This window comes from Phoenix dactylifera, chromosome 1, assembly GCF_051530095.1.
Source record: "Phoenix dactylifera cultivar Ajwa chromosome 1, Ajwa_hap1_PhDact_Kaust_v1.1, whole genome shotgun sequence".
Classification (NCBI taxonomy): domain Eukaryota; kingdom Viridiplantae; phylum Streptophyta; class Magnoliopsida; order Arecales; family Arecaceae; genus Phoenix; species Phoenix dactylifera.
This window is the reverse complement of record NC_143190.1, coordinates 8,860,398-8,877,548: the sequence shown is the minus strand read 5'-3', so window position 1 is coordinate 8,877,548 and position 17,151 is coordinate 8,860,398. Positions and strand designations below refer to the sequence as shown.

General features: G+C 41.4%; 1 protein-coding gene across 1 annotated transcript; it reads right to left on the bottom strand.

Moving 5' to 3' along the window:
* Positions 1-3,535: 3,535 nt before the first annotated feature.
* LOC103715722 (uncharacterized) lies at positions 3,536-13,467 on the bottom strand. The gene is made up of 2 exons (XM_089925334.1): positions 12,512-13,467; positions 3,536-4,253 (listed from the first exon to the last, which is right to left on the bottom strand). Exons 1-2 carry the CDS (start codon positions 13,045-13,047, stop codon positions 3,587-3,589), a joined length of 1,203 nt encoding a protein of 400 aa, XP_089781460.1. The 5' UTR covers positions 13,048-13,467; the 3' UTR covers positions 3,536-3,586.
* Between the last annotated feature and the right edge of the window lie 3,684 nt (positions 13,468-17,151).

The window sequence follows — 17,151 nt, the reverse complement described above, 5'->3', positions numbered from 1 at the left end:
ATTACTTCAGTTCGGTGTCCTTGACTTAGACCAAAGCCAATTTGGACAGTCTGATCCGGCTCATCTTCCCACAAGGAGACCTGTATCAGCACTTTGGTCGGTTCTCCTTGTTGCTCCTTGAGCTCATCCCTTGTGTCCAGCCTCTCGATTGGTAGGATTTCTACTAGCTTCTTTCCTTTGAGGGTGGCCATGTAGCATTGGCGAGCAACGATTTGGTCACCTAGGATTTCTCCCACTCTGCACCTTGTAGGGAATCACATGAACAAGTGGTGGATAGATATCACAACTCAAAAAATGTTTTGACTAGGTCGACCGAAAATTGTGTTGGAGGCTGAGGGGACTCAAACTACGAGGACGTCTAGCCTCAAAGTGTTACTTTGGGATTTTTGTCCTGCAGTGATTGATAGATTGATTACCCAAAAATTGAGTCTTCTGAGAAAACAACCAGAAGAGGGTTAACTCTCCAAAGTTGCTCAGCAGGCAGTCTCTTTCTTTGGAAAGTATCTTAAACTAATATGTTGGTCGAGCTTCCATTATCAATAAATATTCTTTTTACATCCTATTTTGCGATTGTAAGAGAAATAACTATAGAGCCATATGGGGGATCGGGACTCTCTATAGTTCGGCGTCAGAGAAGGTGATGATGTCTCCTATATGTTGTCACTTCAATGCTGCCTTGACCTCTTGAGCCTAAGGTGCTCGAGACCTCAGCAGGATTGCCAGAGATGGTGTTGATGACCTCAGTAGTCAGGCAGTTGTCGATCGGCTCCGAAGATGGCAGACTAGAGGTCGAAGCAGGCACTCCTTGGTCCTACCGAGCGCGCACATCCCAGTCCAGCCACCCACGTCGGATGAGTGCCTTAATTTCATCCTTGAGCTGGATGCACTCCTTCGTGTCATAGCCGTTGTCCTAGTGTAAACAGCAGTATTTCTTCTATTCCCTCTTGGCTGCCAGGGTTCTCATCAGATGCAGAGGATAGAGGTATCCTCGACCCTCAATTTCCATTTGGATATGAGTCCTCAAGGCGGAGAGCATCAGGTGCTTCCCGAAGTTCTAAGGAGGGCTCCTAGGTCATTGTAAGCCAAGGTAAAACACTTCTATGCTCTCTTTGCTCATCGCGGCCCTCTTGCCTCCTCAGGAAGGTTTTCCTCCAGCAAACTCGCGGTGGAAAGCCATGTCCTTCTCTATGCTGGCATACTTCTCTGCACATGCCAACATCTCAATGAAGTCAGCGGGGAAGCATTTCTCCAAGGAGAAGAGGAAGCGTGATGGATGTAGGTCTCTCTTCATCGCCGACATTGCAACTGACCGATCAAGATTGCAGACCTCTAGTGTCGCCATGTTGAAGCGACTAGTATAGTCCCTAAGGGACTCTTTGTCCTTTTGCTTAATGCCGAGCAGCAGGTCCAAGCCATGATACTGTCTTCAACTGAAGATAAAGTGCATCGCGAAGAGATGGGCGAGCTGCTCGAAGGTGTGGATGAATTTGGTTCAAAGCCTGGAGAACCAGAATCAAGCCACCTTGTGCTGGGTTGTGGGAAAAGCCATGCAAAGCATGACATCATTGGCTTCATATAGCATCATGAGAGCCTTGAAGCTCTCAAGGTGATCCAGAGCATCGGAGGTGCCGTCTTACAGCTCTACCTGGGGCATCTTGAATCGAGGTGGGATCGGTTCCTTCATGATCTACCTCCGAGGTGGCATCCTGAACCTAGTGAAGGGGCCTCCGAGGAGATATTGAGGTCATTGTTCTCCCTCGGAGCTTGTCCTCTAAGGGTCTGAATCTGCTGGCCCATCTTCTCGATTCTCCTATCGAGGTCGGAGTCTCGATAGAGAAGAGTCTCCATATGACAAAAAGAGAGAGGCTCCGAGCGGAGGCCCTGCTGGAATGGGGGCTCGAAGCACGTCATTTTCTATCTTGACTAGGACTACTTTGCTGGGTGCGCCAACTCAAAGGGAGGGGGGCGCTCTGAGTTTCGACCTTGAGAGCGATAACTGACTAGGTTCATGCGATGCGCCAGTGAGTGAGAGTGATGGTTGGATTGGCCAAACTCCTGCCGGACTTGCTCCAATCATGCTAATGCCTACTGCAGGCCCTGGACCTCCACGGTCAGCACCTGCATCCATTGAATGAGTAGGTTGAAAGCTCATTGCCCACACGCATGGCGGGTTGTTTCGATGGAGCAGGTTATGAGCTCTACAACAACCCTTGGGAGGTCGGAGCATGGCGTTGCAAAGCATGCGATATACCGCGGGTTCCTTGTGACCTCATATTGGTGATTTGTCTCTTCAATTTCTATTGATGTAGCTAGGGGGCGGCTCTTCCTTTAGAGCTAATCTATTGCCATTGAATTCGGGACCGAGGTTGGAGTGTAGCTCGAACGACCTTGAGGTCGGCTGGAGATGAGTTAAGTAGATTGGGTCGAGGTGCACGGTAGTGGATCTCGTCCGAAGGTGGCCTGAAAATAGTCCGCTTGTCGGAGAGTTTCCGATGGGAGACCCTCTGATGCCTAAGTCTAAATAGAGATGCAATAATGTGGAAGAAAGAAATTTTAGCAGAGTGTCGTTCTCCATGAATAGTATGTTACTTGCATCCTTAAGGTCCCCGAGGATGCCTCTATATAGGAGTCTGTTCTGTTATTACCTGAGCTGATGTGGTGTGCACTGATGGTCAGGTAATAGCCGATAGTATAGCCGTGGCGTGGGAGTCAGTCCGCGTGGACGACGTGCAACGCTGGTCCGACGCAGGCTGTAATACTGCCATGACTGCGAATTGCCGAAGCTGTCGATTGTTAGTACTGTCAGTCCTTGTTGATATATGCTGATTGTTTTTCTCAGCTTATTGGCTCCTTAGCTAGTGGCTTCTTAGCTAATCGGCTCTTCGGCCAATGCCTAAGTCATTCTTCTCGGTTTATATTCAAGGTCAAAGAAGTTGGTCTAAATCGAAGGCGAGGTGTCAAATATTTTTCCCATCAGCACTATTTTCTCTTTTTGTTAGCAACAACCAATGACACGTAAAATCCATGTAGTTGGCAACTGCAAACTAATGGAACGAGGCTTTATATCATTTTTCATAGGATGCAGAAAAAGATGCCACGTCTCGCGCAGCCTACCTAGAAGCAGCCAGCTTGTCCTTTTCGTTTACTTTTTTATGTATTCTTTCGTCTTCGGTAGAGTAAGTGACGGATTGCTAATTGCTTTCCCTTCATTTTTTTTAAAAAATTAAGATAAGTTGAAAAAAATAAACCTTTTCTATTCATGAAACGTAAGCTAAACAAAGCAATTCAGCTTCAGCATAGCTAGAGGGATCGAAGATGAAGTCACACCATGAAACAACAACACCGTCAAAATTACGCATCATTGCCAGCCCTAAGCCCCAAGCTCAAACAAGAAGGGTCTAAGATAAATGCCAAAATATGAGTCAACTCCTTCCTGCTTCTCCAAGCAAAAGAACAACCGTATCTGATAACGTGCTTAATATGCAAACACAGCTTGAATTGAATTCAGACATACACTATTCACAGAAGAGAATCATGTTATGAAAAAAAAAAATTTAGCAAAGTCCTTTCCTGCCTTGTGTATTACTCATACATTCCATGATCGGCTTGACAATGGAACAACCTCAGCTAAAGGCGTCGAAAGAGGGCTCGGCATCGGCGAGGTGCGGCACAACGGGCACGTCGGATGCGACCTCAGCCATGGGTCGACGCAGTTGAGATGGAACAGGTGCCCACAGTCCGGCAGAGTGCGAAGCACATCGGTCCCCTTGTAGTCGGCAAGACATATAGAGCAGCAAGAGGCCGTCGTTGTCATCGTCGACCCCTTATCACGGAGCTTGACCTTGGAGTAAAGCACTTTGGGGTAGCTCATCAGGGTAGCCTCGTCGAGCCCGGCCTCGACGTCGGCCACCCTTGCCTCACCGGCAGACCCACTCGACCGCCGGCGCGGTGGCTGGGTCGGGATGTTGGCTCGGGTGCATAAGTAGTATACAAACGTGATGGAGGCGATGAAGAGAAAGGTGCCAACGGAGAAGCCGAGAACGTAGCGTAGCTTGCCGCTGAGGTGGGGGCTGAGCACGGTGGCAGGGGCTCCATGGGGGCTCAGAGTGGGGCTATTGGCGGAGTTCATGAGGTTTAGGTGAGGGAGGTGATGGGCGTGGATGGCAAGGGAGGTGGTTCCCTTTCGTGTTGAAGTCTTGGAAGTTGGATGGTATCCCAAGATGCAATAAATGCGAGGCTTAAGGATTAATGGTCACATGGTTTGCAGCGAGGGGAACGGAGGGAAGCTTGGGATTTGGAAATTGTCCAAAGCTAATTAATCTCTGCAAGACTTTCGAGGTCAAGGTTTCTCCAGTCGCCTATATAGTGGGCGTGCTCTCTGTTAACCTCCGACCTAAACCAGGACCATGAGCCAGAATGGAACTAAAACGGGAGCCAACTTAAATTTGGCATCGATCCAACTCACGTAACTTTAGAAATAGGAATAAAATATATGTGTTTAGTTAATTAGTCAATTTGTCTCGGATGGTGGTGTTGACGTAATATGTCTTTTAATGCAAACACTACAATATGAAAGAAGGGAGTGAGTAACGATCCAAACCACTAGGAAAAGAATGGAACACTGCTCGGTATGTTTCGCAGTGGTTGAAATGATCGGTACGTTGACATTATCAATTATTAGCGCTGTTTCAACAGCGACACGTAACCTAATCATTAGAGAAAGCTAGTGCATCTATAGCGACATTTTTCTAAAGATTTAGGCGGTTTTTATTTGGCTTTATGATTTATGTAATGTTTATGATTTAGCCACACTAAATATTAGAACAATGTTTATGAAATATGGATGATTTATATATGCATGATTAATTTTATAACCTATTTTAATATACTATACTATAAAATATTTTATTTTTTAATATCTATTATTTTTGTAATAATGCATTGATACGAAAAATCTTATACCTGATCCGCTAAGGTAATGTAAGATTTACTCGCTGAGCCATGTCGCTCACATATTTTTATTTTTATTTTTTTCTCTATACGAAGAGGGTCGATGGAAACGAAGGATGGTTCAAGGTTTGAGTTCGCGCTAATAAGTTTGACGATTTTGTAGAAGAATTTTAATATTTTAAATTGACTATAAATTTGTAGTTAATTATGGGTTTGGTATTTATTTTTGTATTTAGGCACTCTGAATAGTATTAGTTGCATTTAATAGATAATAAAAATAGACTTTTATTTATTATATTTTATTTAAGATGAATTTGAAAGTTAAATAAAATATTTGGCTTCGTGTTATCGTGGGTTGTATCCCTTGGTAGCATGGCCATGTTATGTTTAGGATTTGAGCGTGACATGAGGAGATCTTGGGTACTTATACATGCTAAATATCCCCAAAAAAAAATCTTTCGATTAACATTTTTGGATGAGGTTCTAGGTTGTGACACAAAAGAGGGATTTGACATCATGCTTCAAGCTAATAGAACTCGACTCCAAAATTCTACAACAGATTTATTTTTGACTAAGCATTTGAATAATGAAAACTTTAACTCCTTTCTTGATATTTATCTTATGAAGCCTTATCATTCTAGTTATGCTCCGTAGTTGACTTCATGTTGACAGGACAAGATTCGGCAGTGGTTGTCAAACTTTCGTGTAATGCTTTAAATCTCTCTTGGAGTTGCATTCTTGATTCTAATTCTTGGTGTTGGTTTATGCTCATAGACTTGCACCACTGATCAATACTACAAATTTCTTTACATAAAGCATTCTTGTACCCCCAAACTTGTAAGGAATAGAAAATAAACAGGGAAAACCAGTTGCTTCAGCTGTTAGCTTTATCTGTTCTATAGAATAGCATTGCTAAGTACATGAACACTTTAGGGAAGATTTTAAGTAGAAAACTGCAGAAGTTACGCCTTTTTAAAAACTTGAATTTGGTGTTAGATAGGAAGAGAATGGATCAATGGAACTGATCAATCTGCAAAAACTGAGAAATGCATATAACATAATCAAGCAGTTGAAGAATGATATCAATTGAAGAGTGGAGAGGGGACATGTATATTGGTTTAATATCAACAAAGTCTTAGTAAACTATTGCAAAATGATCTTGCTGATGTAGAAAATGTCCATCCCTTACAGTCAAGTTCTAATAAAAATTATTATACATTAAGAACCTTAATTAGCTTGACCAAGACTATGTTCCTGGACTTTTTCCTATAAACAAATTCCTGAAAAGCATTCAATTTCTAAAATATATTCTAGTGTGCTGCAGCTTCGATGATTAATTGTTACCACTTGATTCTTGAGCATACATGCACCCTCTTGAATTCCACCCAGCTTAATCACCCTCCTCAATTCTACCCAATTTAATCATTTTTAAGCCTGAAACGTTAATCCAGCCTGGCCCGACTCAGACAAACTTGGGATTAGTAAGCTCATTAGCAAGTTTACTGGATATTTGTAGAATGCCATCTAAAACGTAGGTCAAGTTTCAGATTATGCATCTAATCTATGACAACTTTGAACTCTAGTCACGTAAATAATTTCTATCAATACACCTAGCAACTATAACCATTGAAAGTGAACTGGACCTCATTCTGCCAAGACTGAGTTGTACATCTAAACTAATATCGTGTTTCACCTCATTCTATCAACTTTTCAGGCTGAAGAAGTAATTAAGTTATACCAAAGTTATACAAATACTACCCCATCACATTAAACTATACCTATTCTACCAAGATTCAATTCAGCTCATAGATGGTGGCAGTTCTATCATCATTATCACTCCAAGTATAACAATGGATCCCGATCCATTAAAAAAAATGGCAATTTAAAAATAAATTAAATATTAGAGAAGCAATTTATGAATATTGGTGTTGTTTATAGAAGACTGCGGGAAATAATTAAAGAGTTATAGAGTTAATGGAGCAAACAAGCTAAGAAGTGACTAGGATGTCCACTTGAGCATGGCCCGTATCCCAAATTTTGTAGATAAAAAAAAGGTCTATATGGCTCTCTCTTTTTTTTTTCTTTCCACGGGATTTATGTTTGGACCATAGTAAGCCTTAGAAGATGCCGGTTGGGCAGCCCAACAAGCTTAATTCTTGGAGGATATTCCAGCTAGAATATCCAAACAGACCCTGAAATTCCTTTTTTTTTTATGCATGCTAGAAGTTCTTTTATGTGGGTAGATCTCAAGATGTGCAAGAGTTCCTCTTTAAAAGAGAAAGGGATCAGATGGAGAGGGATTGGTGCTTTTTCTAGGTTATTAAAACTTCTTTTAATGTGATTCTTGTGATCCTTAAGAAATCAAGATTACGTGATGGTATGGGTGCAATTTGGGCATGCTAACCCAAAACTAATTCACAGATGAGCAGGCTTGGATCAGTGCTTCCTGTTGCAGGATTTTTCACCCCAACAACAGCCCTAGTCCCAACCGAGCTAGCAGAGAAAGAGGACTGCGTTCATCCCGAGGTATTGTCCGCTTTGGCGATAGCAGGGATCGCCTTCCCACCGCACAGTTTTGCCCTTCAAAAGGCGCCTCGAGAGGAAAGGAACTACGCCTCCTTTATAAGGCACAAAACCTTCCCACTACTAGCCGATGTGGGACTAAGTTCGGCACCCCCCCCACGACATAGCCCCTCCAGCGGGAAGGTTCCGTGCCGGTTTTACCCGGGGGCCCCCACAGTCCTGGAGGGTAGCCTGCGGCAAGGGGACTGCTCTCAACGAAAGCACCATTTGTTGCGAGATTTTCACCCCGGCAACAGCCCTAGTCCCAACCGAGCTAGCAGAGAAAGAGGACTGCGTTCCTCCCGAGATATTGTCCGCTTTGGCGAGAGCAGGGATCGCCTTCCCGCCGCACGGTTTTGCCCTTCAAAAGGCGTCTCGAGAGAAAAGGAACTACGCCTCTTTTATAAGGCACAGAACCTTCCCGCTATTAGCCGATGTAGGACTAAGTTTGGCACCCCCCACGACATAGCCCCCCAGCGGGAAGGTTCCGTGCCGGTTTTACCCGGAGGCCCCCACAGTCCTGGAGGGTAGCCTGCGGCAAGGGGACCGCTCTTAACGAAAGCACCATCTGTTGTTGCGGGTTTTCACCCCGGCAACACTACCTTTTTTTGATGAAAATGGAAGCTATGAAGATTAAGATCTTCAATAGCCACCACTTTTATTAGCAAGGCCTGTATAAGTTTAGCAAGATGTGGGGACTTCTGTTGGCAAAGACCAACCCAAATATAAATTGATAAAATCAGACAACTAGGGTATCAATTAAATCCAACAATTTGCAAATAAATATCAATTTTGGGTTATTAGCCCCATTGGGATCATTCAATTTTGTGTTTCCTCCGCCATTTTGGGTTCCCTCATTGCCTTCTTTCTCGTTGGCCCGACTAGACCTGATCAAACTTAACCCAGCTTGATCCTAGTCTAGTATTGAACTTGAGCTGAGGATATGCTTATCAAAAAAGAAAAAGAAAAAGAAAAGGAGGTTAGAATATTAAGTTTAGGTTGGTCTTGGATTGAGTTCATCAAGTTTGATGTCAAGTCTGGTTAAGCTTCAAGCTGAGTATGCGTGGAGAAGAGGCAGTCTTTCCTCCGTGGGTAGTTGATTAGTTATACAGATTAGTCATGAACTATATACAGATTAGTCATGAACTATTTACGCTTGTTAAACTCAGGCTAGGGTTGAGAGGATGGAAGTTAAGCAGAGTCTTGCAGGTGGTGCATCATCACAGGTGGTCGAAAATAAACAGCCATCTTTGAAGAACAAGAATTGTAACAACTCAGAATCTCACCGAAAAAAAGCTAGCCAGAAAGTATTCCAAGAAGATAAATTACAAGTACCTTATTAGCATCTAACATCCAGTGCTGGACCTTCCACCTCTTAGCTTGTGGAAGAAACTATTGTTTCAACTCGGAAAAAGCATATTTGTACCGAACTCTCTGAAAATGAAACTCCCAAGAAAATGCATTGCTGGAGTAATCCTTTAATACTATTTTTTTTTTTTTTTGATGCAATAATCATAGTTAGCTTCCAAGAATTAAACTCTCTTCCGACTTTTTGATCTTTATTTTTTTTTAAAAAAAATAAAATCTGCAGGCACATACCTGACCTCTGTTCGGAAAAAAGAATGCATAGAAGGTAACCTACTATAGATAGATATGTAGAGTTAGCATGTCTTCCTCTCAATTCATGATCATTTCTTCCTTTTCTTTTTTTTTCGGAATCATCCTAGAAAACATAGAGAAGTCGTGAATGACTACTGAGAAATATAGAACGCTTATATATCCCTTGAGATCGACATGGGTTAATCGGAGTGGAATCATGAAGCTTTGTTGGTTCTCTTTATTTTTGTCAACATGTATTAAAAGAAACCGCAGCGTAGCGCGGGTTCCTTCCTAGTTTCTGCAACAACTCCAAACTCCTAATATAATTTGGATTTCTGAATTGGATGGGCTTTATGCCTCTATTATTTACTGTTTATTCTTTGAATCACTTGTAGGTTTGTATTTTACCAATATAAGAAATCACTTGTAGGTTTGTAGTCCTTTACATGTTGCGTCTTTCAATTGCTATCCTTTTGATTCTTTCAAGTTTTTCAGCTGTGATATTTTAATCCTTCAATGGATGCCATTAGTAATTTTAAATCATATAACAATTATATCAAAGTATACCTTTTCGGTTTCGAAGAATCTAAGAAAAGAAAGCATCAATCTTTGACAATTTATCACTTGACCTACGATTGTTTGATCACTGGTTGCAGACAATCAATCATTTACTGGAAACAACCTAAATGCGCAAACAAGTAGATTATAGGTAGGAATAGATTTTTACTTCTTGTTTATATTGCTTGCAACTAATTCAATTCCTTTTGGGGGAAAGAGGCGAGTGGAAGCTTGACCAGATGGGGACAGGATTAAACCAAGGTCTAGAGTATGTTGTCATCTATACTATACTACTATATTAAAGAAGAGTCTAGCGGCCGCCGGAATATGATGCATGCCCCCTATTTTGATTGCACCACGTTCACCTCCCTGGACATTGGATGCTGGATGGCGAAGTGATTCGAGGCAGCCACAAGTATATGTGGATGCTCCTTCCCATGGGTCTCATTCATTATGCACTCGTCTCGGTAATTGGCCCACATGAAGGACACGAGGTAATTGGTATGGTGCATTGCCACGTTGGTGCATGCGGTGTAGGGTATAATTTGTCTTAAAGAAGGATAAGCAAACCCATACATTAGCCAAATAAAGCAGTCTGACAATAGCCTGAATTTGGATCTTGTCATACATGTCTAGTTTGGAAGTTATTTTTTAATCCAAGATTGTTCTGACATTTACTTCCCTTCCACTTGAGCAAAAATGGTTAATCATATGCCTTCCATGTTAAGACAATTTGATCATCAAAAATTGAAGGAGGCTTCTAGTGTTTTGGACAATGTCAAGCAAGTCATGTTCTTTGAGTTTCACAATCTTGCTTCCACATAAACAGCTTCTAAACTAAACACTCTTTGTTACTGTAAGTTTTTGGCTTATTTTATGTCATTTCTCTTTGTATGATAGAAGATGTTGAGTATTACATGTAGTATGTAGTCTCATATGGAATAAAGAGTGGAAGACAGCAAAATTGATATAGATGATTGGCTCAAAACCTAACATCTTGAGCTTTTAGGTAGAATTAGGTTCCCACGTCATCAAGGCTTTTTGCGTTTGGCTTCCTGTTCCCCATCTAGTGATATAGAGCCAAATTATAACATGCAAGTATAACAAGTGATGTAACATACAAGTTAAACATGAAAATATTAGTACAAATATTAATTTGACAAGATGGTGGAGAAATGAGGAAGCAATCTAAGAGAACGAAATGAAGACATGTTAAAATATGTGTAAAAGAAACTCTGAACAAAAAGGAATTCATTTCTCTGTTTTCATCTTTCAAAAACTGAATAAACCTTCAATCTCTTCAAATTGGAAGCACTCATTAAAGCAAAAAAGTCTGTGCTTTCTCACTACTATAGCTTACAGCACATTTGTTGGTTAACATAGCTTATGGAGCTTTTCGAGTTAGTCTAGGAATCATCTAAACATGGATAAGGATGGCCTTTACATAGGGCTTTCAAGTGGGGTAGCATCTTGGTGTATCAAATGAGAGACTCAACAAAAAAAAATGGAGAAAAATATAGTAGTTACCAGTGCAAAGCATGTGCAAATTTTTGAGCTAACTACAGAAGCAAACTGGGATCCACCCTCTAAATTGACAGTTATTTTATGTTTAGGCCATCTTCTGAAGATTTTATTCTCAAATCTTGATTTTGATGAGATTTTGTATCTTATCCTTGTGCCATATGTAAGTGTGCATAAAATAGATATGATTGTGTACCAAAATTTGCAAAACTATGTATAATAACAGGCCCAGCTGCGTAAAGAAACGTAAAATACTGACCATGGTAGGACAAAACGTAAATTGGCCGTCAAACAGAGCATCAAGTTGCATGTTTCCCATGACAAAAACAAACATATTGGCAGAGACAAGTAGGTATTTAATTTGACTATTAGTCAACCAGCCAGATAAATTCACCTGGAAGGAAATGTGATCGAACACAGCTTACTTGGAGAATGCCACTCACTACCAAGGTTAACATTTTCTCTGGGCTTTCGAATCAAAAAGGAAAGAAAGGTCTTCAAAGGAAAGAGATCTATGGTGCAAGAAGTAATGGCTCTAATAACCAATCTTTTCTTGGATTAGATCAGTTTCTTATCTAAGAAATTAATCAATCCCCGTTCTTTCTTTTCCTTCTTGTCTTCCCTTTCTTTTCATATTTATTTTCCACTTTTCTACTGTTTTATGATCTGGCTTGTATTTCTGTTCAGATTTATACTGCTAAAACTCCCTTTTTATCAAAAAAAAAAGAAGAAAAAAACATGTTGACTTGACCATTTGACCCATCCAACAGCATGGTCCATGGTTGCATGACTCCACAGTCATTCTGAAATAAACACGGAGAATTCAATCGAATTTAATTGAAGCGAAATTTGACCTATGAATGCATGAACTTTCATGATTTGAAATCTTTTATGACATTAGTAGAAGAGGGGTAGATTGATCAGATTTGGGAACAGTATTCATAGGACAGGAATCCATATTAATTTCTCGCATGCATCTTTTGACCTATCCAAAAAAAGGCCGGAAGGGATCTGTGATTCCTTCTTTTTCCCCCTTTTTTTTTGAGCAATATCTGGTGAACCTCTCCCTATTATACACAGTGGAATGCCAACTGAAGGAGCCAAATTCCAATCTGAAATTCCATGCAACATCCCATACTATCTCCTTCTCTTCCATCTTCCTTAAGAAATTCACATGAATCCGATGAATTGCTTTGCGAAACACTTCTTCTTGAATCTAATCATCCATAAGTTGCAGCGAAAAATCCTACCTTGAACCCAATATTACAAGAAAAACAGAATGAAAACTTGCTACACCTCCATGCTATCAAGTCATGAGTGCGTTGCCAGTGGAACGACCTCAGCCAGAGGCGTCGGAAGGGGAGTCGGCAGCGGCGACGTGCGGCAGACGGGGCACGTCGGATGCAACCGCAGCCACGGGTCGACGCACTTGGCATGAAACAGGTGCCGGCAGTCCGGCAGATCTCGCAGCACGTCGGAATCCTTGTAGTCCGCCAGGCATATGGAGCAGCATGAACTCGTCGTCCCCTCGTCGCGGAGCTTGGTCTCGGAGTAAAGCACTTTGGGGAAGTTCATCAGGGTGGCCTCGTCGATCCCGGCCTCCACGTCGGCCACCGCGGACGTCGCACCGTTGTCAGGCGGCGCTGGTCTCAGTGTGTTGGCTCGGTTGCAGTAGTAGGATGACAGAGTGATGGTGGTGATGAGAAGGAGGATGCCAACAGAAACTCCGGCACCGTATCTGAACTCTCCGGTGTGGTCAGAGCTGAAGTGCCCACCGCCGGAGCTTCGGTCCAAGCCATCGCCGGAGGTGTCTGTCGAGCTCATCGGGTTTGGTAAGGGCTGGAAGAAGTTGGACATACGTTAGAGAAAGGGGAGAGTGATTGGGGGAAGGTGGAGATTGGGGTTGGGTAGCTCTGGCATTGGCCCTGGTTATTCTATAGTTTTGAGGGGAGTTGGTATCTAAGGCTTCGAACAAAGGGAGGAATGAAGATGTCAACGGTACTGACAGAAGGGGGAAGGGAATGAGTGAGGATTTGAGCTCGGAGAAGGTGAAATTTGACGGAGTCTGGTGGAATACATAGAGCAAGATAATTTTTCAGGGTTTACGAGGTCAATGCTTCTCTCATTGTCCGTGTATAAGTATAAGGTTCGGTTGAACTGTCTCGATCTGTCACATTTCAATCACGCAAGCATTTGACGGTACGCTTCAATTTCTTTAATAAGCGTAGCTGTATCTTTCTCCATTCGAATCACTGAGCAAGCATATCTCTGCTAGGAAGATGAAACCAGCAAAAACCAAACTATCAAATGAAGCAGAAACTAACAATTTAAATAGAAAATCTTTCTAAAAGGAAAAAACTACAGGGCATTAGTGGAAATTTAATGATCAATGAGACGAGAAGTACAGAAGGTCTGCAACAACAACAACAACTGTAACAACCCAGGATCTCACCCAAAATAGCTAGCCGGAAGTTATTATTTAGGTTCCTTAATCCTGTATAAGTACCCAAGATCTATCTAACGAATAACCGATATGGGACTAAACACACGCCCGCACGGGTCCTCACATACTCCTCCCGTTCAAGTCGTGACGTCCTCGTCAGGCTAAGAGTTTAAATCCATTCGAATCTAATCACAAACACCATGATCAGCTCGTGGTCAGCTCCAATAAATCCGTGCTGCAGTGTCCCCTAATCCACAGGTTATGGGCCGGGTCCGCTCTGATACCATTTGTAACAACCTAGGATCTCACTCAAAATGGCTAGCCGGAAGTTATTATTTGGGTTCCTTGATCCTGTATAAGTACCCAAGATCTACCCAGCGAATAACCGATGTGGGACTAAACACACGCCCGCACGGATCCTCACATACTCCCTCCGTTTAAGTCCTGACGTCCTCGTCAAGCTAAGGGTTCAAATCTATTCAAATCTAATCACAAACACCATGATTGGCCCATGGTCAGTCCCAATGGATCCGTGCTGCAGTGTTCTTTAGTCCACATAGGTTATGGGCCAGGTCTGCCCTAATACCATTTATAACAACCTAGGACCTCGCCCAAAATGGCTAGCCGGAAGTTATTATTTGGGTTCCTTGATCCTGTATAAGTACCCAAGATCTACCCAGCAAATAACTGATGTAGGACTAAACACACGCCCGCACGGATCCTCACATACTCCCTCTGTTTAAGCCCTGACGTCCTCGTCAAGCTAAGGGTTCAAATCTATTCAAATCTAATCACAAACACCATGATTGGCCCATGGTCAGTCCCAATGGATCCGTGCTGCAGTGTTCTTTAGTCACATAGGTTATGGGCCAGGTCTGCCCTAATACCATTTATAACAACCCAGGACTTCACCCAAAATGGCTAGCCGGAAGTTATTATTTGGGTTCCTTGATCATGTATAAGTATCCAAGATCTACCCAGCAAATAACTGATGTGGGACTGAACACACGCCCGCATGGATCCTCACAACAACAAAGAAAAATCAAAAGACATAAGAAAATCTCTACAAAAAAATGCACCAACAAGCTTCCGATTACAAAGTTAATAAACATGCTCTTAAAAAGAAAAATCCCAAAAATTTTCGGAAGCATTGAACACCTTGTAGATTAATTGAATGAAGAAAAAGAAGCTTTTGTATTGAACTTTAATTAAAGAAGGATCTTGCATGAATATAGAAAAACAAAATCCCACCTCTTTCTTCTATTTCATTGCGTTCTTTCTAATATTGTGTATGCAACCACTTCAACATATATGCCTTGTTAGTAAGGGCCAATACCTATTAGGATGGTGTGGGCCACTCCACATGTGACTAACCCAAAATGCTTTGTAAGCCCAACAAACTCACTCTAATATTGTGTACCCAACTTCAACATACATGCCTTGTTAGTAAGGCCCAATACCTATTAGTATGGTGTGGGCCACTCCACATGTGACTAACCCAAAATGCTTTGTAAGCCCAACAAACTCATCCTCTAAACCATGAGGATGACTCTGATTGCTTAGTGCATCCCACGCCAAAATGCCAATGCTCACTAAGCTCCTACACCCACCAAGTCTTTACAAAGTTGTTGATTCTTCTTTGTAAAGGGCTTGGTCATCAAATCAATGGAATGCAGTCTTTCGGGATCTTCACAATTTTCATTCCTTACTTTTCCAAGATATCTCAGATCCAATGGTAGCGAATGGGCAATATGCTTGGTTCCAACATTATAGGATGCATTCTTACTAAGATGAATAGCACTTTGGCTTAACTATCACAATGGATCACATACTTATCTTGCCCCAAGTCCTTGCTTCAGTAATGGCGATATAGTTCATTTCAGTGGTGGACCATCAAGTGTCTATATTATTGGCTATGTCCAAATCTATGTAACCTACCAAGAGTGATCATTGTACTAGTAAAGCATATACATAAATTGGATGTGCCTTTCAAATATCTCATTACCTACTAGTCGTTGCCCAATGCTCTTTACCCAATTTTGGAAGGAATCTACTTGCGACACCAACCGCATTGCTATATTCAGTCTTGTACAAATCATGGCATAGATCAAGCTCCCTATGATGGAGGAATAGGAAATATTCTTCATCTCAATTTGTTTCATCTTATTTGTAGGACTTTGCTTTAAACTCAACTTGAAATAGCCTACAAGTGGTGTTCAAACTGGTTTAGTATTTTTCATATTGAACTTATCATGCACCCTGTTCAATATACTCTGTGATAGCCACAACTTTTTTGCTTTCCTATTATATGCTTGATTCCATGCCCAAGATTTTTCTTACCAGCCCCAAACCCTACATGTCAAAGGATTTGCTTAAATCTTTCTTCAACTTGCCAATTTTTCCAACATCCTTGCCAACCAGAAGCATGTCATCAACACAAAGTAAAAGGATGATGAAAAAGCCACTATCTCTAAACTTCTTGGCATAAACAACATGATCAATATTTTTCCTCTTGTACCCATAGCTCACCATAAAAGTATCAAACTTTTTATACCACTGGCGAGGAGCTTATTTCAAGCCATACAAGCTCTTCTTAATTTTGCAAACCAAGTGTTCTTTGCTCTTGATAGTAAAGCCTTGAGGTTGCTCTATATAGGATTTCCTTCTCCAAATTACCATGAAGGAAAGTAGTTTTGATATCTAGTTGCTCCAACTCTAGGTCAAAGCTTGCAACAAGATCTAGAATAATATAGATAAAGGATATCCTGACAATTAGAGACAAAATCTCATCAAAATCAACTTTTTTTTGTTGCTCAAATCCTTTTATGACAAGCCGAGCCTTATACTTGACTTGATTTTCACCATCATTTTTCAACTGAAACATCCACTTGTTTTTCAAAGCCTTTCAACCCTTTAGTAGCTCCACTAAATCGTATGTATAATTCTTGTAGAAAGAATCAATCTCTTCTTGCATAGCCTATTGCCACTTATCCCTTTATTCATGAACCCATACTTTTTGGAAAGTTTTCGGTTCTTCTGTATCACTAAGCATCACATACTCACTATAAGAGTACTTCTTTGATGGTTGATGTAGCCTTATAGACCTTCTTAGTTTTAGCATTAGTGGTGATTATTCTTGGGGAGGTTGCTTTTCTTACTCGGCACCAATTTCAAGAGGAGGATTTTTATCAATTAATTGAACTTTGTCTTTTTGGATATCTCCTCTTTCATCATGAATCATAGGAGGAGAAATAAAACTTCAATCAATAAGTTCACCTCCACTGGCTTGTGGTTTCTTCACTTTTTCAAAATTTTCAATGCTTTGGTTTTCAAAAAAAATAATATCTCAACTTCTAATCAACTTCTTCGCTTTTGGATCCTAAAATCTATAACCAAACACTATTCACTCCTATAGTCCAAGAAAATGCATGGCCTTAACATGTCATCAAGCTTGGTTCTTTGGTCTTTTGGTGTATGAACAAATGCTTTGCACTCAAACACCCTCAAGTGCTTGAAAG

Excerpts from the sequence above, each read along its gene's own strand:
- LOC103715722 (XM_089925334.1), bottom strand. The coding sequence starts at position 13,047 with ATGTCCAACTTCTTCCAGCCCTTACCAAACCCGATGAGCTCGACAGAC. Across the intron at positions 4,254-12,511 it reads GAGGTCGTTCCACTGGCAAC|ACCATTAATCCTTAAGCCTC; the intron begins GCACTCATGACT and ends GCAAACCATGTG.